The 25,424-nt window shown below is 44.9% G+C and overlaps 1 protein-coding gene across 7 annotated transcripts in view; it reads left to right on the forward strand.

Moving 5' to 3' along the window:
- Positions 1-634: 634 nt before the first annotated feature.
- The window catches only part of LOC116948931 (nuclear factor 1 A-type), a 387,014-nt gene continuing 362,224 nt past the window's right edge, over positions 635-25,424 (forward strand). For 2 of the 7 annotated variants that reach the window (XM_076071901.1, XM_076071905.1), the window contains exon 1: positions 640-775. In XM_076071901.1, coding sequence (XP_075928016.1) covers positions 656-775 — 120 coding nt within the window. In that variant the 5' untranslated portion in view covers positions 640-655. Of the gene's footprint in view, positions 776-25,424 lie in introns of all 7 variants that reach the window. The other 5 variants (XM_076071902.1, XM_032966215.2, XM_076071909.1 and 2 more) reach the window with 5 other exon arrangements.

The following is a 25,424-nucleotide window of genomic DNA, read 5'->3' on the forward strand; positions in this document are numbered from 1 at the left end:
CTTCAGCGGCGGTGGAACAAATTGCACTTTTTCGCATCCCTCCGCCCTCCCGCCACCGTATGCCGGAGCTTTTTGAATTCCCCGCGACGAGACGGCAAAACCAAAAAACCTCTCTCGGTGCGTCCGTCGGTACTTTTGGCCGCTCGACTGCTCGCGGGGTCTATATTATTTTTATTCTTTTTTGCACGCCCTGTCTCTTCGATTGAGTTGTCCACACTCCACCCACAATCCCCCGCGATTCGGTTGGAGCGTGCGTTGTTCGTGCGTTCGCGCGCGCGGCGCGCTTGTAAGTGTGTTGCGTGGTGCGCGCGCGCGCTTGTGTGTGTGTGTTGCGTGGTACGCGCGCGCGGGGCCCCGTGCCAAGTGGTCCACGCTCTGGCAACAGCGCGGAGTATCCGCAGACACGCGGCACAGATGGGGTTTTCGCGCGTACGCTGATTAGGAACTCGTTCGCTCATCCCCTCGTCTTCCGTGCACTCCCCAACGAGTGTACACTTCGCTTCCCTGTCTCTCTCCCCCTCTCTCTTTCTCCTCTCACTCTCTCTCTCTCTCTTACACACGCTCTCTCTCCCTCTCTCTCTCTCGCCCCCCCCCCTCTTTCCTCGCATCCCTCTTCTCCTGCCCGCTCACCGACAACCGTTCACTCGCTCGTCCCATGAAGGCTGCGACAGGGGAGGCTGCTGCTGCTGCTGCTGCTGCCATGACTGGAAAACCTGCGGACGGGTCGGTGAAATGGCAGCTCTGCTACGACATCACCGCCCGGACCTGGTGGATGGTGAGTTCCCCCACTCGTCCTCCCTCCTCCCCTTCCCCCCCCCCCACACACACACACACCCCTGCCCCCACTGCCCCCCACCCCCCCCCCCCCCCCAGTATGGGTGCATGGTTCTCGTTATATTTATTTAAATGTTTAGCACTTGCCGAAAATGTAAATTCAATTCATCATTTGCCCATTCCACATTGACAAAAGTTCGCGTCCATTCGATTTTGTTGTGGAGTGTCGTATTCCCGTAGATCTGTTGAGTTGAAAGTTTTTTGTTCGTTCAAGTTTTTTTTGCGAAGGTTTTTGCATGGGCCAGTTTCACGTGATTTCAGTTTCTCATGTTTAGACGTGTATGTGCGTTGATATCGAGACCGTTTTGTAAATCAGCTGTCATTGTTTTCTTCAAAGTTATCCGGACGCTGACGGTAATTGCTAGCGAAGTGGTGAAATAAATTAACGAGTTGACAAAGTTGTGGGAAGATAAGGGGCACACAATGGTAATATAGTTTCAGCCGCGTAATTGTAAAATAATGATCTAAATTATCATTTACTTATTCATCCAGTAAAGTCACACTGAGTCCAAGGACTCGTTTTCAGGTGGGTCCTGCTGCTACATTGGCTTTTTTACTTGAAGGTTATTTCCATCGTTTCAAGATGTGCGCCGCCATCGCCCAACTTCGTAGCGACAGAGAAAGGGCCACGCGAGAATAACTTCATTCTTGATTTCAAACGGAAACTTCGGGAAAAGTTTTGATTAAAACAAAAAAATCCATTTCCATTATCTCCAACGACCAGTGAAGTTCCTTTCAATTATGTAATCCATCTCTTGCTCGCTTTTTACGTGATCGAACAACAGACGAAATCTGACTCTCTTATCTCATCTTCGAGGGGGCCACCCTCCGGCAGATGACATCCTAGTTTATACCGGTTGTGACTGTGTGCTCAGCCAAAGTGAAACTGTAGGAGCGGTGGGTTAAGACCACCCCTATCGGCTTTTAAAGCCACTCAGGTTAACTTGACGGAGGATGTAGATAGATAAATAAATTAATAAGAATGCCTAACTCTCACGAATTCAAACCTCGGCGTGGCATTTTTTTTAACGAGCGATGGGGGCAACGCGCGTAAAAATACGAACGCGTCCGTCAATTTTTTTTTACTTTTTACCACCCCCCCCCCTCCCCCCCACGTAAACCTTCGCTCGAGAGGAGCGCCACAGCCCGCCGCTCGTTAGGAGGACGTCGCAAAATTCGCTCGCGTCCACCCCCCCCCCCTTTTTCGAGCGGCGGCTGTCGCGTGGCTTCGCTCGACGGCGAAACCGTTCGGGTCGCCGCGGCGAGCCACCGCCACCTCCACCGCGTGTTCCCCTCGACGCGCCGGCCAAGTCAAAGCAATTTTCGCTCGCTAATGGCTTCTGCGGCCGCGCTTAATTGTTTCTCGCACCAAAACTGGGGGCGGCGCGGGTGTTTGTCATCGGCGGCGGGGGGGGGGCGGGTGAAGGGTGGGGGGGTAGAAGGGGGTAGTGGAGGTGCTGGTAGGGGACCGTCGTTAGGTTCGTCGAGCAGATTAGTTAATTACGGTCGCCCTCACCGTCCCCCCTCCGCTCCCCCATAGCCTCGACGCACTGTCACGTCGTCAGCCCAAAATAACATCGCATCTCCTGCCCCCCCCCAGCCCCCAAAACTACATTTGAAGTGTGCGACAGCGTGGTGATTCAATTAACACGAGCGGCAAACATAGCTGACAATAAATAAATAAGTGGACGGTACTGCATTATTTTTTTGTGTCGATGCTAACAACAATAATAAGCAGAATAACAACACGTGCGTCGAATTCACCTCGGGCGAGATGACCTTCCTCTCCAAAAGTTTGACGCACGGTTCGGGCGACACCTGACCGCGCGCGTCCTCTTACCCGCACCGCCACCACCGCGCGCGAGTTTGTGGCCACCTCCGAAGAAGCCATCGCCGTCGGGTAGCGGCCACGGAGGCCCCCGCCCACCCCTTCCCCTCCGAGAGAGAAAAACAAACGATGTTTGGCGCCCGGGGTAGCGACTCGACCGGTCACAACCGCGCGGGACGGCCGGGGGAGGTTTTCTGCGGCTCGCGCGGTTTGCAGCTCCCCTCTCTCTCTCTCTCCTCTCGCTTCCCTCTGTCTGCCCTCTCTCCTCTCTTTCTCTCTGCCCTCTCTCCCCTCTCGCTCTCTCTCTCTCGGGGCTGTTCATGCCGAACGGCGCGCGGCTACGAGTCGTGGAAAGCGCCACGCCTCTGAGCGCCGTCGCTTTGACCGCAAGCCGGTTCGTTTTACGGCGCGTTCAGCCTTCGTTCACGGGCAGCATCCGCAAGTCGAGCGTTCGCGGTGTTCAAAGCGCAACCGCACTTCTCGCCGTGGTCTGGCCCTGTCCAGCCACCTTCCGTGCGTGCGTCGATCCTTGCGTTCGAATGACCGTGTCAAGTGAGCTTGTGTGCGTGCGTGCGTCAGCGGTGTATCATCAGATCGGCACTGGGGTGGGTGAGGGATAGGAAACGTTTGCAGGGCAAGCAGACACACTTTGGAAGTTAGGGGTGCGTCCTCCTGGCGATATACTTCCTGGTTGTTACTGATTAGGTTTACAGTGGCGCAGATAATAGGAGTCGCGGATAATAGGATCCTCGGATTAAGCAGAGTTCTACTGTTTCACAATCATTTCATCGATTGAACTATTTCACCTCCAGCACGTAGCGTCTCTTTGGCGAGGGTGTCCAGGGCCAGTCGTGCGACGGCTCAGCCGCTGCAGAACAGAAACGGCGTGAAATCTGCGCCTTTCCGCCTCTCTCTCTCTTTGTCCGTGCCAAAGGAATCCTCGATCGGCGCGATCGGCGTGGACTCGGAGATGCGTTGTGGCTGTCTCTTAGACATATCTAAAACATCGGGGGAGCAGTGTGGGTGGGGAGCAGAAAGAGACTTCAACACATCTACGGCGATGGGGTGTTTTGGAAATATCAAACACAAAATATTGTTGGAGGGTGGGGGGGGGTCTTAGCCACATATATTTAAAAAAAACGGGGGGTTGTCTGTTCACCGATGACCACCCCACCCCCATCTGTTGCCATTTGAGTCGCGCAAACAGAACCCCCCCCCCCCCCCCGCGTTGACGATGATCGACAAACCCTCCCGACTAAGACGCTCAAATGTAGACTTTCCTTAGTAGGGAACGTCTCCTGTTATGTTTCAGTAATGTCAACGCATCATCTCTGTTGCCATGATTTGTTTTATTCCCCCCCCCCCGCCCCACCGCTTATTCCCTCCAGCTCGATTAAAAATCGATTTTTGCAATCGCCGTTCCGTTTCAAAATTCGTCGATTTTTCGTACGCAACGCAAGGAACCCGTTCACCGAGTAATGCGGCGGCGGCGAGCTACACAGGGCGCCGAGCGAGCTTTCTGCCGGAGTGTAGCGACGCTCGGGTTTATCACCGGCACCACTGAGGCAGCCGGGACAGAGAAGATGATTCTTCTCCTTCTTCCGTCGTCTTCTTCTTCTTCCTTTAAGGCTCATGCAGATTGCACAGCAACAACGACAATTTCACATTCAGGTCGGGGTCAAGCCCAGATTAGGCGGAGTGCTTCATCGCCGTGATGTCTCCTTCGTATTTGTGGATCGGGAATTGCGTCGTTGTACGTTGTCCGCTCTGTTCTGGATGACCACAGTCGCACACTGCTTCAGAGTTCTTAATTTTCCATTTGCGAATCAGGTATCAGCATCTGTCAAGGCTTGTGCGGATTCAGTTTAGGCTGGACCATGAGCTTCGTGTGAGATCAAACTCAGGGAGGGATCTCATGCGTGATGGGACATTAATACTATTCAATGCCGAATTGCAGCTTCGATGAACTTACACAATCACAACTGCGATTACTACGGGTTGGCTACGTACGGAAGTTGAACACAAATACAATAATTATCATTATAATTATTATAAATACTTTGACTGAGAGGGAAGAAAGATCTTGACGTTTTAGTCAACGGGCCTCATTCAGGAAACACAGAAGTGTACGAAGAGAGAGAGTCATGGTAGGACATTCCCTACTCCCCAACGACAAGGCACACAGACAGAAACACAGCTCCTTCGCGATAGCCTTCGTGCTATGAGAATGGCGCGTATGCCGCACGCACTTACTTACTTGAAACTGTCTCTGAGAAGCTCAATATTTTTTTCCCCACTTGGCTAAAAGTTGTAGTCTTAAACACTGCTGCTTGATTTAGTTTGCTTGTCAGGTTGTATTTCGATTTTTTTTTTAAACGACCCAGCTAATTTAAGAATTGAACCATCAATGGCCACACCGAGTGAGCAGTGGTGCGCAAACTAAAAACAACAATAGCTCTTGTCAATGACACTCTATCCGCACAGAGAGGGAAACATATAACGTGCAATGTGTCGGGAAACATGTTCATGCGTGAGTGCTTGCGTGTGTGTGTGTGCGGTAGTGTCGTAGCAGTCAGCGTGCTGCTCTACGAACCCGGCTACCTGAGTTAGATTCCCGCTCACGGCCAACACCGGTGACGATTACCTGAACCCGTCCTGGGATCACCTAGGTCTACTCAGCCTCAAATAAGTACCTGGTGCGGTGTGTAAACATCGCCACTGGGGAGACAAAGGCGGCCGGGCGTGGTGCTGGCCACCCACCCCCTCGTGTGCCGTGCCGGCCTTCATAGGTGCTTGCTAACAGCACTTGCCCCTACAGTCTGTTAAGGCTACACGGGGGGATATTTTTCTTTGTATATATACAATACATTGTTTTTTAGTCTAGTTTATCTGTACAGATTTCAATGCCCTCAAATGCAATTTCAAATGTGTGGGTCTCGTGGTTGTGTTCAATAAATAGTTGTGTTCAAGATATAATTACGTACTTTTTTTATAATACCGAATTTTAAAAATATACTTTTCGCATCGACTTCATTGGTAGCTTTTCTATGTCCCAAAACTCTACGTGAGTGTTTTTTTTTTTATCTTTCGTCTTCAAACATTTAACAATCGACATAACGGTACTTTATTATGCAGTACACCGTAATGATATTAACAGTTTTATTCTCGTTGTAACGTCCAATAAATAGCAATCTCACCGCTTACAGCTGCGCCAGATGGTGTCGAATGTCACATCCATATTTTAAAAAAGATGTCACTTAAATTAACATTCAACAGCAGACAAATTGAATTGCTCCTGTGTGGCCTTTCGCAAGTGTGCGGAAGACGCTCCGATGCGGCGCAGATTCTCCGATGATTTCGAATGCGCTGATATTGCGCAATGCTGCCCGTCGTAACACGCAACGTATTAACACTCAGTATCACAACTGTCATCGCCGTAGTGATCATGACCACATTGTTGTTTTTGTTGTTATTACCATCATCATAATGACAAAAAAATGTACTGCCTTTTTTAATTTAATTTGATGCCAATGCACATGTACAAAGACAAAGATCCTCCCGTAAAGCCTGAACAGACTGTTGGGGCAAGTGCTGTTTGCGAGCACCTATGAAGGCCATGTACAGGCACCCCCTCGACATACGCGATAAGATGCGTTCCTGGAAAAGAGCGCGTATCTCAAGATCGCGTACGTCTAAGGACACTTCCCCATAAGAAAGAACGGTAGAGGAGGGTGTTAGGGGATTTCACTCACACTCGCAGACACAATCGCCTATATTATCCGCGCCTCTATCAATACGTTACATGTACACGCGCAATATAATACGAGAGAGGCGAGACAAAGGGAAGAGTCTTGGTGTACACGCGGCGACATGCTGTAAATTATAGCACACTCGTCACTGTACCGCACTGGCTGCAGGCAAATGCATTGGGGTCGCGGTGCCAGGCTAGGGTGGAGTATTTTATTTAGCCTCGCGTATGTCAATAAAAGGTCTAAATACAAAACGCGCGTTATTCCAAAATAGCGTACAACAACACAAGCGCGTAAACCGAGGATTGCCGGCATTTGAACCAATGTGCGTGTTGTCATTCTCATCATCATCATTATGCAAAATTGCCATTGACAAAAAAAAATGCTCCCAACGCACTGTAGATCGAGCGGTTTAACAGCTTGGCTTAATTTATGACGTTGTTTGTAACTTGGTTTCGTGGAGAAAGGTCACGGTGACTTCACCCAAACACCTGTGCTGCATGCGTCTATGACCCAGTGTACCATGGTCATCGTTGTCAGCAAAGCAACGTCGAGAGTGGTCAAATGCCGAGAGCAACAACGACACTTTCACATTCAGGTGGGGGTCAAGACCAGATAGCCGCGTCAGGAGTTAAGCGGAGCGCATCATCGCCGTGACGTATCCTTCGTATTTGTGGTACGGGCATTTGAGTCGTTACACGCTGTCGGGTCCGAACCGCTCTGGACTCGCGACGATCTGTCAACGCTGAAAAGAATGCTCGCGGACCACAATGCACCAATAAGGTTCAAAGGTCGGGCGACTCTAAACCCGTGACCACTGCGGCGGTTCCGAGGACCACTTCGCACGGTCCGCCGGTGGTCGACAGCGATCCACTGACCACAACGTTGGGACCCACGGGCCCGGAAGATTGAACGTCACTATTTGAAGTAATGAATTAACTGACAAACAGCAATTAAACTAAGATAGGATAGTGCATTAAAAGTGTGTGGGGGAGGGGTAGGTTTGAAAAAAGCCAACGTCATTGGAGAGTATATTGAGTACATTGATTATATTGATGTAGTTTATATTTAGGTTTTTCACATCGGTTTATTGTATGGTAGTTGGGTATTTGTAGTTCTTTAGAAACTCCTTTTTTGTTTCCCACAATGCACTAGCTTGATACGCGGTGGTTTGGCTGCTGCAGTTCTTTATCATTAAAATTTCCCTTCCTTTATTACTGCTAATCCTACATAATACACGAGCATAATATGACTTTGAGACCCCCCACCGCCTACACATTCCGCAAGGAGTGACTAACCCCATATCTGCATTTGTCATCAATATGCTAAATTCCTCTGTTGATATGTAAACTCCTTTGTCAAGGATCTCTCCTCCTCCTACCCAGCTTAAAATACGCTGCCAAGTTTAGCAGTGTTCATTAAGACGCTGTCTTTCCGACAGCTCTGTTTCTTCACCTGAGGACGGCTGCTTGCGTTGTGGCCGAAACGTCGTGAGAATTTTATTATATCATGTTTTATTTTCATTATTTTATTATTTCCCTTCTACGTGACTTTACCGAAAGTACCAAGAATATAGTGTATACTGGTTCGTACTTATTATTGCTGTGATTTATACTTATACTGATATTTCTTTGCTAAAAGGGGCACTGCATAGTACAGTCCTTGCTTGTAAATGAGGCATTTTGTAACGTAGCACAAACGTGGGCTTCACTTCTCACTGAATAAATGTTGAGTCTCTGTTGGGCTGGACTCTGGTAATACATGTTATATCATGTATGACACCGCACAATACGATTGACATGGTTGGCGACGTACGATGCGAAAGAAGCTCAACACATATATATATTCGTACAATACTGTGTACCACAACCGTCAGTCAGTGTACACGTAGAGCCTTTTCCATAGATCCACTGCTGGATGAGGATCGCGGGTCTCTGTTTGACCAGACTTTATCCGCGCGAGTCAGTGCAGGTCGTTGACGGCAGGCAGCACAGATGTTGGGGCACAGTGGAGTACAACCGTGTATTATTGCTGCACTGACATCTGATGATAACTGACAACTGTCAGTTCATATCCGAGGCGCAAACGCAGCCTGCCCCATTGTTGGGTTGATGCGAGCGAGGTGGCGCATAGCACGTCACGTGGGCGAAATGTGTGGTCGTGCTTTGTGCTCAACAACTTGGGTGTTTGTGGCCTCTGTGATGAACGACGGGGCACTCCACGCCAGCGGCGGCCTAGCTGGCGTCTCCCGAGCCGCCTCTCGTCGCTTTACTCCACCACACTCGGCTCTGCCGAAGGGGCGTCAACGTAGGACATGCCATCACAGTAGCAAATAATCACGAATGTGTCCCGTGCTGTGACGAAAACTGTCAATATATAGTTATGTATATACTTGGCTCTTGGAAGAACTCGTGGGTACTTTTTAGCCCTAGGTCTGTAACAGATTGGCCATCCCTGCTCTGTATGGAATGAATGGTGTGATGCATTTAGAGATACCCGACTCAAATAATCGTGATACATTTTCGAGCAAAAGGTTTTTTGTACATATAAAAAACAATGCACGCATATCCCACCAATCTCAAAACGTGCACCTATCAAACCTGGAAACACTCTCTCCTCTGTACCATGTGGAGCAGTCGCTCTCACGCAGCACTCAATCACCTGTTCAGATGAAAGTGAGACGGTTGTTGGAAATCAGTGGGGCGTCTAGGAATGGATCAGTCCTTTATGGGGCATTTGAAAATCTGCCATAACCCCAGCTTTATAGGACTGCATAATTGAATGCCCTTGTAAATGTAATATGGGTTGTTCTTTCTGTTTTTCCCTTCTCGGTCCATGACTGTCTGCTTTTTTTCCTGCGATAAAATAAACATGCCCACTGTTGCTATACAGCGCCTTGACATGCGGCTTTATTTAGACGCTAAGTAGAACGGCACTGTATTGTGTTGTTTGGACTCGCATAGAGACCCATAGACTCGCACAGAGACTTACATACCTACATAGAGACCAATAGACTTGCATAGAGACCCACAGACCCACACAGAGACCAATAGACTCGCATAGAAACTCACAGACCCACAGAGAGATCAGAGACAAATAGACTCACATAGAGACTCACAGACCCACACAGAGACCAATATACTCGTATTGAACCTCACAGACACAGAGACAAATGGGCTCGCATAGAGACTCACAAATCCACACAGAGACCAATAGACTTGCATAGAGACCCACAGACCCACAGAGAGACCAATAAACTCACATAGAGACCCACAGACCCACACAGAGACCAATAAACTCACATAGAGACCCACAGACCTACAGAGAGACCAATATACTCACATAGAGACCCACAGACCCACACAGAGACCAATAGACTCGTATTGAAACTCACAGACACAGAGACAAATGGGCTCGCATAGAAACTCACAGACCCACACAGAGACCAATAAACTCACATAGAGACCCACACAGAGACCAATAGACTCACATAGAGACCCACAGACCTACAGAGAGACCAATAGACTCACATAGAGACCCACAGACCCACACAGAGACCAATAGACTCGTATTGAAACTCACAGACACAAACAGAGACAAATGGGCTCGCATAAAGTCTCACAGATTCACATAGACACATAAAACACCATAGACTCCTTGTTTTAATCACATTTCAAGACCTTCTTTGTATCAGCCTTTGACTGACAACCTCTTTCTGTTAAATAAATATCCCCCTGTTTCTGTACAGCATCTTGAGATGTGGTCATATTGTGAAGCTTTATTAATCCATGTCATTTTGTATAGGATTTACAGACATGGAAACCAATAGATGCACATAAAAACCAACGGCATCACATCGAGACGTAGAGACCTTAGAATCTGCGGTGGCGAGATGTTCACTCCCTCGCCTGGTATGCAGTAAGTCGTGGGTTCGATGCTGATCCTGACGCCTGTATATTTGGAGTTTGCATGTTCTCCCCGTGGTCAATTACATTTTTTTCTCCAGGCTCTCCGATTTTTCCCTCCAGATTTAGAATCGACACGCGTTTAGAATATGTGGCTGCTGAACGTTTCCACATGATAAGCCACTTCGTTGAGCTATCATTTGTGTGCCAGGTAGCTTCTGAAAAAGCGCTATATAGCTAGCTCAGTGGGCCTTACCTGGTAAAATAAATAGTATCATATAAATAGTATAGTTTATAGTTTAATCCCTGTTCAAGTTGAGTTTCAAGATATACATTTTTTTCCTCTGCCTGTAAATGTGACTGTCTCCGTCTTTTCCCTTTCTTTCTCTCTGTACAATAAGTTGACATCCACATTGCAAGGTTCTACATCCACATTGCATACAGTGCTTGCCGCGAATGAACCACAACACCTCGCTGATCTTCTCAAGGAGCATCAACCATCACCCAAACGCCGGTCATCCTAGCAGCAGCGGCTTTTGGCTGGCCGTGGAACAAAGACGGTCACTGCATCGCGCGCTTTCAGATGCGCTTCTGTGGCCGTCTGGAACGTTCTTCCTTCCGATATAAAGAAGCCAGTGGAGCTATGCATTTTTTTAGATTGCAAAAATAATTTATTTATAACTGTCTATTTGTGTTTAGATTGTTGTCCTTCCCCCGCACCTCCGATTAGCACAGTTGGCTACGTACGGTGCGAAGAGAAGTTAAAACATACACGCATACAGTGTTCCCTCGTTTTTTCGCGAGGGATACGTTCTGGAGATGCTCGCGAATAGCAAATTTCGCGGATAATTATATTGGCTTACGAAAATCATACGCGCAATATCTGCAGATGCTTCTAAAGCTTCGAGAAGTTATATCTCATATCTTTACCTCCTCTCTACCTTTCTCATCACTGTATCTCATCACTTTATGTCATCATTTTTATCTCTCATCACTTTTTCTCATCACTTTCTTTCGCGCTCTCTCTCTCTCGATGCAGTCGCCGTGTAGAGTTCCAGATTTAATTTGCGGATTGCCAAAATCACGGATAGCAAGTTCGAGAATAACAATGGCATACTGTAATTGTACAAGTAAATTCGATGACCCAGGTCACTCTGAAATAAATCAAACTTAAAACTACTTGGCGTTTTCTATCGTGCATGATATAAGCTAATACTGTAGTAGGTTTTATAATGCAAATATAAAAAATAAATGCTGTATCATCATTATTACTGTGCTTACCCATTGGAGTGTTTGGCTGGTAAATAATGGTCACAGTTTCTGCGTAGGCATTGAGTTCAAATATGATCACCGATATATAGGATTACACATATAGCATATTAAGGTAGTGTAAATTTCTTGCCAGAGTGATCACCACTGGTAAATCATACGCCGAGTTTATTTTAAATGGATCATATATGAATTAGATGTGTATTTACGACTTAATTTAAAAAGTTATGTTCAATATTAGTTACTCTTTCGTGAGAAACATTTCACTACAACATACCATTGTAAAAATATATAGACGTTGGGGCTGTAAGATTATATTTTGCTTATATATTTTTTGTGTACTTACAGTGTGTATGTATGTTTAACTTCTTTCACACCGTACGTAGCCGGCCGTGCCGATCAAACAATATGCCACATTAGGTTTTGGAAAATACAATAATCAGGAAATATGAAATTCAACACGATGTATATTCTTGGTTCTTTTGGTAAAGTCACGTAGAAGGGAAACAATAAAATAATAAAATATAAAACAACATATAAAACAACATAAAATAATTAAAAATATATAAAACAATAGATTTGTATTATTTTATTGTTTCCCTTCTACGTGACTTTACCGAAAGAACCAAGAATATGAATCCCTGCAGTCACGAAAGTTTGAAATCAAAATTCAACACGATGTGTTCATTTAATTCAACTTATTTGAACAATGTTATCAGGTGTACGGAGGAAGAAAAAAACACCTTAACTTGCCCTTCATGAGTTAACGATAACATCAATTAAACGAGTAAAAAAATCACGAATTGGTTACTTCGGACAGTTACTTGGTTGCACACTTGTGCGACGATTGCTTGTGATTTATTATAACACTGAACAGGTTCGTCGATAGCGAATTAAATCCGCGCGGCCACGCAGCTTAATCTTCATCGCGACGATGGGCACCGCAAGCCGACTGTCGGGCCGCTTACATAAGAAATTCTCACTCGGGCAAAACGGGAACGATGGTTCTTTACAACAACACCAACAACACAAATTCCTAGCCGCGCGATTGGCTTTGCTAAATAACACAAGGTACCCACCTCCCCCCCCCCCCCCCGCGCAAACTATTAACCCGACGAGATCCACCGTAGCCTCTGGCTCGCGAGGAAAGAGTAGCAGCGGTCACGATGGTAATGTAATAATCTGCACAGCGATTCATGGCGTCTGTCTGTCCCAGTGATTGCGACGAGGGCGCGCGACTTGTGTGCCAACGCGTTGTCATCGCGCGCGTGAGCGCTCACGGGCAACTCCGTGCCAACTGAACGCTGACAACAACAACAACAACAACGGTGTCGTCATACTGCGTTGGCAGTGGTGCACAGGCGCAAATAACAACTCAACACATTTATCAATAACACTGTTGCACTTGAAGAGGGGGAACACACACACACACACATATATAATAAATAATAAGCGACGTTTCGGGGGCAATGCCCCCTTCTGCATAGCAGAGTCAAATAAGAATGGCTATTCCCCAAAACGTCGCATATTTTTATGTACGTCATTTTATTTCCTTTGAGGGTTCACTGTGTCGTCGATGGATGTGTTGAGTTTTGTTTGGTTGTTTGTTATTTGTGTTGTTCACCACTGTCGACACAGCATCGCCATTCTTTTGTTTATCTATTTAATCACTACATAACAGGTTGAATTCAAAACAAACTGTCGATGTTCTGGTCAACCGGGCCTCTGCAGGAAATATTGTTGTTTGTAAAAACCAAAGCTTTCCGTTTGCTGGTTCAGATGTCAATGCATGCTTCTAGGGAGAATTTGCTGCTTACTATATATATTAAAATTATCCATGTCGATTTTATAAGACAATTAAATTCCATTATTCTGGTATACACTGTGTTTTAATATTAAATTCCTCATTAAGGTTTTATATTAATTCCAAGTATACAATGTAATGATTGCAGTGTATTTGGCATCGTAATACTAGCATCTCGAGAAACTGTTACGGAATGAACTATTTCCTGTCGTACAATGCCTCAGAAACATCGAATGGCACAGGGACTGTATCCTCAGGGACCGAGGAAGCGCAGAAAGCAAAACACAAAATGAAAATCGTTTTTTGTTCGAAATTGGATCAAATATTCGGAGCGAAACGTACCATCCGGCAGGGTGCATGGAACGCTGGCCTGTGAAGAGGGAGCGCACTTACACTATCATCCAATCACAATCGCACCTAATACATCGCAGTGGGAGGAATGCTAAACGCGTGTTCCATCAATTACACGTACACACGTATACAGTGTGTCGTCTGTCAATGCATGCGTACATCCAGTATTTGTACTGCGAATGAATTTGTAGACAAGCACGTCAACAGAGGCAGTGCAGTTTTGATATAAGCAACTCAACGTGCCTATTGATTGCGCTTAACAGGCAGTCGGACTCTGCCGATGAGTCCGACTGCCCACAGTTGGCACTGAATCAGTGCTGCTGATAAGATGCACTACCAGAAGGCTGTGGGGACATTGGGGTTTGTGTTACAAAAAATATATATGTTATAATTTTTTTTTTTACATTGTGCTGGTCGAGGGGTAAAGGGAAACTTCTGATACAAGCACACGACTCTGAGTAGAACAATTATATTCAGTTAAAGATGGATATAAGCACACCCCTTGGTAGCATGGCTGGGTGTGCTTTCCGTGTCGGCTTGTACGACCTCCTCTGTTCTACTGAATATAATAGTTATACTTATATATTTTTGCAGCAGATGTTCTGCCGCAGTTTTACAAATAGCTTCAAGATATAATTTGGGGGATTAGTTTGTTACAGTGTTCAAGACACGGTTCTCAAAAAAAAAACAAATATACTTGGAAAAAAAAGAACACGCGAAGACCTTTATGGTAAGAGAGCATCCTGTTTCGTGTACTTAAAGTTTTTTTTGTATAATTTATAATTTCCCCGTTCATACTTCCACCTATCTCGCATTTTTTACGGCAAAAAAATTTTGTAGTTTTGTTTAAATTCTCTTAGTGGCCGCCGCAATTCGTAATGACTTTGAGTTAATGCGCTGACAAGTAAAAAAAAAAAACCTCTCTCAGCGTAAAACTGGCAAAGAGAAAGTCCCACTAAATTTATAATGATCAAAAGGAAACCTACCGCTAGCTCTGAAGAAATGCACACCGTTGTGAGAAAACGAAGGCACCGGGAAGACTTGTGCTTTTGGAAAAATGCCTTCACGGACTGTAACAAAATAATTAGGCTCACAGTACGCCTCCTGCAGACATCTCTCCCCTCTCCACATTAAAACAAAGTGGTCTTTTGTACACACCCCATCAGCCACACGGCCATTCTGCCAGTGCATAATTTCAACAGCATTGGTTAATCACAAGAAAGACACTGGACAATCAGTGTCTCGTCGGCAGAGTCAGGCTTGCTTGAACCAGTTCACCATCGAGCAGTTCACAGATGGTGGTGAACTGCTCGATGTTTATAGGCAATGGGTCCTCTCTGTCCCGGTCCGCTGACTGTAGACTACTGTGAACATGCCCTTTGCTATCCTCGTCTGCTGTCTCAGTGGGCATTTAAGAGATGTTTCTGTGTCGGCTTGTACGACTTCCTCTGTCCAGACTGTGTGTTACACGTCGTTCATCTGTTGTTGGTGAAAAGACTCAAGTAACTCGATTCCATTATCATTCTCCTAAATTGTGCTATGCCTCCCTAGTCCATGACCCGACTCGTAATTTTTGTTTTTTATCTTACCAGGTAAGGCCCACTGAGCTCTACAGCTCTTTTTCAGAAGCGACCTGGCCACAAATGATTGCTCAACGAAGTGGCGTATTACGTGGCAATTTCTAGCAAGCCAAATAGTCCAAACGCACGTTTCTAAATGTGGAGAAAAAGTCACGCGACCACGGGGAGAGAGACACGCAAACTCCAAATACACAGCAGGCGTCAAGGTCGGGATAAAACCCACGACCTCCTGTATACCAGGCGATGTAGTTAACATCTCGCCAGCGTGACGCCTTACCTGGATATTGAGGTCCCTCAGTATTAGGAGAGTACCAGGATTAGGTACAAATGCCAAAACTCGCGCCGTAGTCTATTATAAAATTGCTCTGCTGTCTCAGCGGTTGCATAAGCTCCCACCACTTACACGACGCAATATCTTAACCGTATAGCCCTACTAAAATAATCCACTCATCCACTGGCACAAACTTGGCCATGCCCTTGAATGCTCGTAAGAATAAATAATTACTGACTCATAATAGAGGCTTTTAGGTATGTATCCAGGAAAGCCACACTCAATCCAATGGCCACACACACTGAATCCAATGTTTTTCAGGAGGGTCTTGAGTTGGGTTTATTTTATTTGTAGATGTGTTCAGCCAATTTGTGTGCGTTCCTGATATCACATTGCACTGTAATGAATCGTGTCTTAACGTTGATCCGCAGTCGTCCTCTTGGGTCTACTTTTCTCCTTCTCCTCCTCCCTTTCTTTATCGGTGTTTATTTACCTGTGATTTGGGGGGGGGGGAGTTACAAAGATGAGACTCGCGCGATACAATCTGCACGGAGCGCGCTGCAGCACGCGTGTGTACGCGCGTGTCAATTTGAACGCGCGCAGGCTTTCACGACCAACATTACGATTCGTCAATGAGTCCTGGGGTCGGATTGCGTGAATAAGATGCGTGTCGTAGACCCTCTTCCACCCCAAGACGGTCAATAAATGATGCTGTCACGTGCACAAACCTGCCAACGTGCTACTGCTTAAGCACACTGGTAATGTTGAAGAGCGACCCACGTACATTGATCAATTTAACAATTGGTAGTAACATAGAGCATCGTCAGGCAGTTGCCAGAATGTGTGTGTGTTTGTGTGGGAGCAGCAGTGTTGCGGTTAGTGCGCTGTGGACCCCGCGCCTAAAACTAGTGACGATTGTATTAGCCGGTCCTGGGCCTCTCCTAGGTCGACTCAGCCTCAAATCCTCACTGGGGAGGCTGCCGGGCGTGGAGCTGGCCACTTGCCCCCTCGTGTGCCGTGCTGTGCCGGCCTTCATAGCTGCTCGCAAACAGCACTTGCCCCAACAGTCTGTTGAGGCTATATGGGGGGGGGGGGGGTGGATCTTTTCGGCTTTTAGAGCTCGCTCCAACTGCCGTGGTTATTACCATTCTTTATTGATGGATTGCACCTTCACGGACACCCAGTGTGATTTTTGGTCTTTCTTGCAATTGCTTGGAATTCTAGTGCGATAAAGCCCCCCCCCCACCCCTCCCCGTACCGGTGGGGAGCGGTGGTGCCGTGTCTAACGCACTGCGTTACGAAACTGGCCACACGAGCACCGTCTCTTGTAGCCACGGCTGCCAACATTAGTGGCGAGTGATATCCAAAGCCAACCCGCAACTGACCAGCGTGGGTGAAGTATGGTCAGACAACCCCACTCCTCATCGCCGTGCACGTTGGAGGCCTTCGTTCAGCGGGGAATTGACAAGGGGCTGCAACTTATTATTGCTATTATTAAAAGCTGATTTTCATCGGCTTCAAACTCAATAATTATTATAATAACGCACGGCCATCCAGGAATTGGGCCATTTGCAAGTGACGCACGTGCAGTTTTTTTCAAATTGGGAAAAGGTGTTTGCTACGCTGCGTACACGACAAACCAAGTATGGGATGCTTTACCGCTACAATTAGGTCACCGGCACCGTCGCTGGCTTGTAGAGGGCTACCGAAACGCGGCTGGAGACGAGCGCTTGGCGAGTAGAGATGTGGTAGATTTTTTTTATTTATTTCTCTCTGTCTCTTTGCTTCGACGGAATGAGAATACTCGATATGACGTACATCTGCATGACTGCATCCCTGCTATTGACTGACGTCGCATGTGCGCTTGGAGATTATTTTTGAACGAGGCATGATGGAAAGATAACGACGGTGATGGAATTGAAGCTGTTGCTTCCTTGCTGCTGATGATGGTTGTGTAAATAAATAAATAAAATGGCGATGATGATGATGATGATGATCATGATGGTAATTTTCCTGCTAATGCTGCTGATGATGATAACGCTGATACGGCTGCTATCGATAATAATGATGGAAATAATGAAAATTATGCTGATAATGATCATGGGTGCTACAGCTGATGATGGTGATAATTACAGCAATGATGAGCATTACGGAACAGAAAATGATTATCCAATTTCTAATGATGGGAATGAAAGTGATGATGAGATTGACAGTGATGATAATAATGACAATGCCAGCTTTAATGATGATCACGATAATGACAGTGATGATGATGATGATTATTACAATAATTCTGATCATGATGATGATGATGATTATAATGTAGCCCGCTGACTGTCCCCTTACTGGCCACCTGTGAAAAAGAGCTTCACAGCTCATCGGATTTCTCCAGGATAAATAAATGTTCTGCTTCTAACGATGTTGACGATGTATGTGTGTATGTACGTCTCTCTGTGGCCAAACGTGCTAATCGGAGGTGCGGTCGAAGGACAAAAAAACTGAAAACAAAAATCATTTCTAAAGAAATGAGTTTTCAATCGAAATGATTTCAAATTGCACAGCTCCAGTGGCTTCCTAATATCGGAAGGCAGAGCGTGATGCGGTGACCGTATTTTGTTCGATGGCTGGCAGCCAAAAGCCGCTGCGAGGATGGCCGGAGTACGCGTGACGGTTTATGCACCTTAACGATGACACCATTGAGAATGCCAACGACAATAGCAGCGACAGCGCATGATCACCACAGCTCCGATGTGGTTGCACGACTCCCCACGAAACCCACCCACCCCACCCCAGGCGCCACCCTGCCTCTGTGACCGAGGCTGCCGAGTGAGAAGCGTGGTTGGTCGCGTGGTGGCTTTCAAATTGGGACTCAGTGGGGGGGGGGGAGGGGGGGCCTCGAAAGGTCGCCCGGAATGAACGGAACACGCGGGGCTTGGCAGACCCTCCGCGCCAGCCGACCGGACTCGCCTCTCGCGTCCAGGCCAAATCGTTTCACTGCCGTCCTCGATTGTCGTGAATACAGCTCAATCGCTGGGCCCAGTGGCAGATGTAGCCTGCAAACGGCGGCTGGATTTTTTTTTCCCCCCCATTGAATGCATGGCGACGGACCAGCGGATTTTTTTTGTTTTGTTACCACGGAGTGATTATTGGGTCGCTGGCAGACTGAAGTATGTATCGTGATGAGTTGTAGCCCCAGCTATAGCGATAGGTATACAGGATGTGGTGTGCCGGGCTAGGACAGACCCAACCGAAAATAAATCCTGGCCATGGCGCAAGGCTTCCCGTATTCTCCAAATTATAAGACGCACTTTTTGTCCTCCGTGTTTTTTAAATAAAAAGTTGGGGGTTTGTCAGTGTGTGAGTGCGTGATAGTGAATGTGACCTGATTGCTGTAACCTTATTGACACTGGGTACAAGCTTGGGGTGCATCTCATTTTCCAGAGCATCTTACAATCGAGAGAATACGGTAGCTACAGTGGAGGTAATGTTATTTTTTTTTCCCTTAATGCCCTGCAAACTGTTGTAACCTTCTTTGTTTTTCAAGTATTCTTGAAAAATAATTGACAAATCTACGTTAATGGACATTTGGTTTTGGTTACATCGCCAATTTTCTCATGAGTCCATGGCGGTGCTCCGAGATTAGACTGAAGCGATATTTTAACCAGGGTGTTTAAGCTCAGCTCATTTCAGAATATGCCGTGCGATAAAGAGCAATGCAATACAGATTGTGTAAAATTATTCTTCGGGATGTACCGCGTGCTGTCGTTCGGCACAATGTCCGACGTTTCGCTCCACGTTCATCGTTGAACGTTTTCTGTAGCTTTTGCGAAGGAGATGGGGTTTCATTTTACTCAACGTTGCAATATTTAACGTTAAGATTCGTGCCATATGTTTGCCAACGGTACATTCACTTGGAATTGTTCCGTGGTGTAATAGAACAATAATACCAATTACTATCATAATCACTATATTTTTTTTGCAAAATCCAAAAACGTTATTCTATTTTTCTACCAGCTCACGTGTGCCAAATTGACCTGATATCTATTAATCACATTCATTTCCTTTTTTTTCTACTTTTGTATCATTAGATGCACACGTAAAGTTTAATGCATGGTGTACACTCTCAATATAAATCAGCCAATGATATCCCAACAATCTCCCAGCCTGTGAAGTGCGGCTACCACGTGGCAGTATAGCAAGCAGAGTCCATGAATACTTTTTGTTCAGCGTCATCAATGACATCATTGACAATGCCAGCACTGATACCAATGATGCCGCATTATCGATAACATCGTTGACGTTGCCAATGATTATACCAATATTGAGGACGTTGTCCGATAATCTGTGAATAATTCTCCGGGCACTCTTGACTTCCTCGCACGCGATGTCAAAAACTAGTAACAGAAAAAAAGAATTGACGAAACATCCCGATACATCAACCTCCCAACAAACACAAATCTCTTCCGGAGACTCCGCGAGGGGATTTTCGCGAATAAGTTCAACATTATAAATCATTATTATCATCATTATTACAGTATGTGTTCATTGACCCTTGGCATAATTGCCGTTAATATAATTGCCCTACAATTACCCCCGTCGCTCTGTTCCCGCTGCACATTATGCAGAGCAAGGGGAATGGGCTAAATAAATATATGTAATAAAAAAAATCAACCCTCCCACTGTTGTAATTGTCGGAAATATAAATTATTAAACGTCACTTAGCGAGGCTGTTTTCTATCACAAAATCTGGGTCGCGCGTCGCGAATCCACCGGCGTGAAAATGTGGCTCGCGTATGAGGAACGACTCGTCGCTCGGAGTGGTGTTTAAGGTGCCTTGAAATTTGAATGCGGCAGGAGAGTGAATTCACATCGCAGCCTAAAACCATTTCAGTGTTGGGATGTTGGGTCCGTGTGTCGTGACAGGGAGTGGAAGGGCTTTGTCAGTCGGTCGCCTTCATTTAAACCAGGAGATGAAATTAAAAATCACCTGGGGACACGTGATACAGCTATTGCTTCTTTTACAACCGTGACCTGGGCTATGTGTAAGGACATGTTACGTTCCATGTAATGTTTGAAAAACGTTTTAATTTGAACACATCTTGACGAGATTCAACCTTTTTTTCATAAGACTGAGTAAAGAAGGTGAATTGCGCTTAAATATACATACGTACAAGAAATATATCTTCATTTCTGGAAAGGCAAGTAACTAAATGAGACAAATAACATATATTGTTTTACATTTTACAATCTAAACTAAATGTAACAATAAAAAAAATTAAGCTGACCAAGGCTTAGTGAAGCGGTGATATGCACTTCGAATCAATTAAATATGCAGTAAATATTGAATAAGTTGTGGAAAGGAACATGACTACATTAGGTGAATCATTGAGGCAAAAATGCTTTAACTAAACACTTTGGCGTTTGCAACCAATATTACTCATCGTAACTTGGGTTTAAATCGTGTAAATGTAAATGTGTCGCAAACCCACCTCCACCCGACACAGCCAATTACGAGATCTAACCCCCAAAAAACTTTATAATGAATTATTGATACATTTTTTATTTGGGCCACATAATGATCTGGCCAAATCTGTGTGTTAAATCCCTCCACCACCCGACATAGCCAAGCAGATGAAATAGATCCAGGTACAAGTGTTTAACACACCAACTATTACTGTCAGATCCCTGGTGAGTTGAAGGGCATTTTCCTGACCTCCAGTATCCAGCATTAAACCCGGTGTCCTATGATCAGCATTTCAGGCTCACGGTCACGTGTGACATTTAATGGTTGCAGTCAACTCTCGACGTAGAATCCGTCCGCCGTCTGCCTTTATCCGTTTTTTTGAGGTTGTAATCGGTTTAATTACCCGACGCAATTACGATCAAATGGACACCAACAGAACCTCTGTAGCCGGGACGAGCGAGGAGCAGCTGAGAATAGCACACACGCGCGTGGATTGACGTACCCTCGATTTGTTCTCCTTGTCTTTGCCATCGTAGTTAACCCGCAACCCGGGCAATCGAGGCTTAACCGTAATTTTCCCTCTATTGCCAATCTGTGGTGGCGCTGCGCAGCGCATTATATTTTCCAGCAGAGAGAGGGAGAGGGAACGAGTGGAGTCGCGGGTGATTTGCGCAGAGCCCCTATTTGCCATTTGGTGATGGAGGCAGCAAGGTCTCTTTGCTGATTAGGGCACGTGAACGTCATCTGAGTTTTTTTATTTTATATATATTACGATTACAGAGCACAGGAGCCCAAAGGTCTAGAACATCAAGCAGCCAGCAACGGACGGCACGGTCAAAGATGTAATAAATAAGAGAACTGTACTTTCCGATTTAAAGCTTTCGTGACTGCAGGGATTAATCTTCTTGGTTCTTTCGGTAAAGTCACGTAGAAGGGGAACAATAAAATAATAAGAAATATATTGTTTTATATTTTTATTATTTTACATTGTTTTATATATTGTTTTATATTTTATTATTTCATTACTTCCCTTCTACGTGACTTTACCAAAAGAACCAAGAAGAACTGTAATTATTATGAAGAACTGTACTTGCATTTATGGGATTGAGAAAGGTTATTTCCTTGGCTAAGATATCCCAAATACTCCCGTTTCGAATCCACACACTGTACTATGACAATAACTCATAGCCACTCAGTTAGTAGCTGATGTATAACCCAGTACTGACTAAAATTAGTAGTTGATGTACAACCCGTACTGACTAAAATTAGTAGTTGATGTACAACCCGTACTGACTAAAATTAGTAGGTGATGTACAACCCGTCCCGTACTGACTAAAATTAGTAGTTGATGTACAACCAGTACTGACTATAATTAGTAGGTGATGTATAACCCGTACTGACTAAAATTAGTAGTTGATGTACAACCCGTACTGACTAAAATTAGTAGGTGATGTACAACCAGTACTGACTATAATTAGTAGTTGATGTTCAACCAGCACTGACTAAAATTAGTAGTTGATGTACAACCCGTACTGACTAAAATTAGTAGTTCATGTACAACCCGTACTGACTAAAATTAGTAGTTGATGTATAACCCGTACTGACTAAAATTAGTAGTTGATGTATAACCCAATACTGACTAAAATTAGTAGTTGATGTATAACCCAGTACTGACTAAAATTAGTAGGTGATGTACAACCCGTACTGACTAATATTAGTAGTTGATGTTCAACCAGTACTGACTAAAATTAGTAGTTGATGTACAACCAGTACTGACTATAATTAGTAGGTGATGTACAACCCGTACTGACTAATATTAGTAGTTGATGTACAACCCGTACTGACTAAAATTAGTAGTTGATGTACAACCCGTACTGACTATAATTAGTAGGTGATGTATAACCTGTACTGACTATAATTAGTAGTTGATGTACAACCAGTACTGACTAAAATTAGTAGTTGATGTACAACCCGTACTGACTATAATTAGTAGTTGATGTATAACCCAGTACTGACTATAATTAGTAGTTGATGTACAACCTAGCACTGACTAAAATTAGTAGTTGATGTACAACCCGTACTGACTATAATTAGTAGTTGATGTTCAACCCGTACTGACTAAAATTAGTAGTTGATGTACAACCCGTACTGACTAAAATTAGTAGTTGATGTATAACCCAGTACTGACTAAAATTAGTAGTTGATGTATAACCCAGTACTGACTATAATTAGTAGTTGATGTACAAGCCAGTACTGACTAAAATTAGTAGTTGATGTACAACCAGTACTGACTATAATTAGTAGGTGATGTATAACCCGTACTGACTATAATTAGTAGGTGATGTACAACCAGTACTGACTAAAATTAGTAGTTGATGTACAACCAGTACTGACTATAATTAGTAGTTGATGTACAACCCAGTACTGACTATAATTAGTAGTTGATGTACAACCCGTACTGACTAAAATTAGTAGTTGATGTACAAGCCAGTACTGACTAAAATTAGTAGTGGATGTACAACCCGTACTGACTAAAATTAGTAGTTGATGTACAACCCGTACTGACTATAATTAGTAGTTGATGTACAACCCATACTGACTAAAATTAGTAGGTGATGTACAACCTGTACTGACTAAAATTAGTAGTTGATGTACAACCTAGTACTGACTATAATTAGTAGTTGATGTATAACCCAGTACTGACTAAAATTAGTAGTTGATGTACAACCCGTACTGACTATAATTAGTAGGTGATGTACAACCCGTACTGACTAAAATTAGTAGTTGATGTACAACCTAGTACTGACTAAAATTAGTAGTTGATGTTCAACCCGTACTGACTATAATTAGTAGTTGATGTACAACCCGTACTGACTATAATTAGTAGGTGATGTACAACCCGTACTGACTAAAATTAGTAGGTGATGTACAACCCGTACTGACTAAAATTAGTAGTTGATGTTCAACCCGTACTGACTAAAATTAGTAGTTGATGTACAACCTAGTACTGACTAAAATTAGTAGTTGATGTACAACCTGTACTGACTAAAATTAAATGTACAACCCAGTACTGACTAAAATTAGTAGTTGATGTACGACCCGTACTGACTAAAATTTGGGCAAACGACCCCCCACGACTGACGGCATGGGGCCTCTTTCATCCAGCAGTGGATTGATGAAGGCCTGTAGATTATTATCCTAATTTATTCGACTAAAAGTCTATGTCGAGGTGACGGAGCCATACAATAAGCTCAGGTTTATTGTTAGATAGCAGAGCCGTAAGAGATGCTGATGGTCTTCGGAGGGGAGCCTTCAACCAGCAGTGGATTGAGCATGGCTGATGATGGTGACAGCTACTATTTTTTTTATTTTCACAAATAAAATAAAAGCATACTTCGATTGTGTTCTGTGAAGTATTGAAGGAACGGCTATTGGAATAATAATAAACCTTTCCGAAATATGATTAGCAATTACCATGAGAGGTTGTCCTCGTAGCTATAACTGCTTGAAAACAACAACAAAACGTTCCGACAATTGTAACAAAAACAACACAGAACATCCCCACTTGACCGAGAAAGGTAAAAGGCGCGGCCCTGCAATCTCTTGCTCACGCCAGTGCTTGCGGAAGAGCTCTGGAGAGGGCCACTCTAGAGAGGGAATTTGGCCTACTCTTTCACGTTTTGACAAAAAAAACCCTGCACGTGACCTGCCGATTGATATGTCCAACTGGCTGTGAACCCATTTATACGACTTGGCCCAGACAGAGGCAGCGGAAGGACGGAATAAACTCGCAACGGGTTTGTTGCTTCAAACTTGCCGCACCGGGAGACTGCAACGAAACCGGCGACCTCTGAACTTGCAGGTCCAGCGCGCGAGCCACTTGCACCGCAGTAGCGTCTGATTAATACGCAACGGTATGAGAGCTGCCGGTATGAGAGCTGAATTTACGTCGTGATGCGCTGTAGCAAATTCAGAGAAATCTGAGCGCGGAGTCTCCCGAGAGACTCAACTACACGTGCCACGGGGATTCCAGAAGATGTGCAGTCTTTAAAAAAAAACAGACATTAATTAGATCGGAATTCCCAAATTAGTTTTATCTGTTTTAGGAATGAGGCTCAGGCTTCCTGGCCAGCGTAGCAAGCGCACATCTGCGTACACTTTGGCCGTTTCATTCATTTTTTTCCCCCACTAATCTATTTTTTTGTCATTGGTTTTTTTTTTAGAATTTGTTTAAAGCAGCGCCCGGCATGAAGTGACTGCGACCTATTTTTATTATTATATTTTATTCCACCCAATTATATTTCAACTGAGCGTTCGGCTTCGTGTTACGAGACCAAGGAAACGTCCGTTCGGAGCTCTTGCAGCGAGC

The sequence above is a fragment of the Petromyzon marinus genome, chromosome 35 (assembly GCF_048934315.1).
Source record: "Petromyzon marinus isolate PM22_M1 ecotype Great Lakes invasive population chromosome 35, UKy_Petmar_22M1.pri1.0, whole genome shotgun sequence".
In the NCBI taxonomy this organism is placed as follows: domain Eukaryota; kingdom Metazoa; phylum Chordata; class Hyperoartia; order Petromyzontiformes; family Petromyzontidae; genus Petromyzon; species Petromyzon marinus.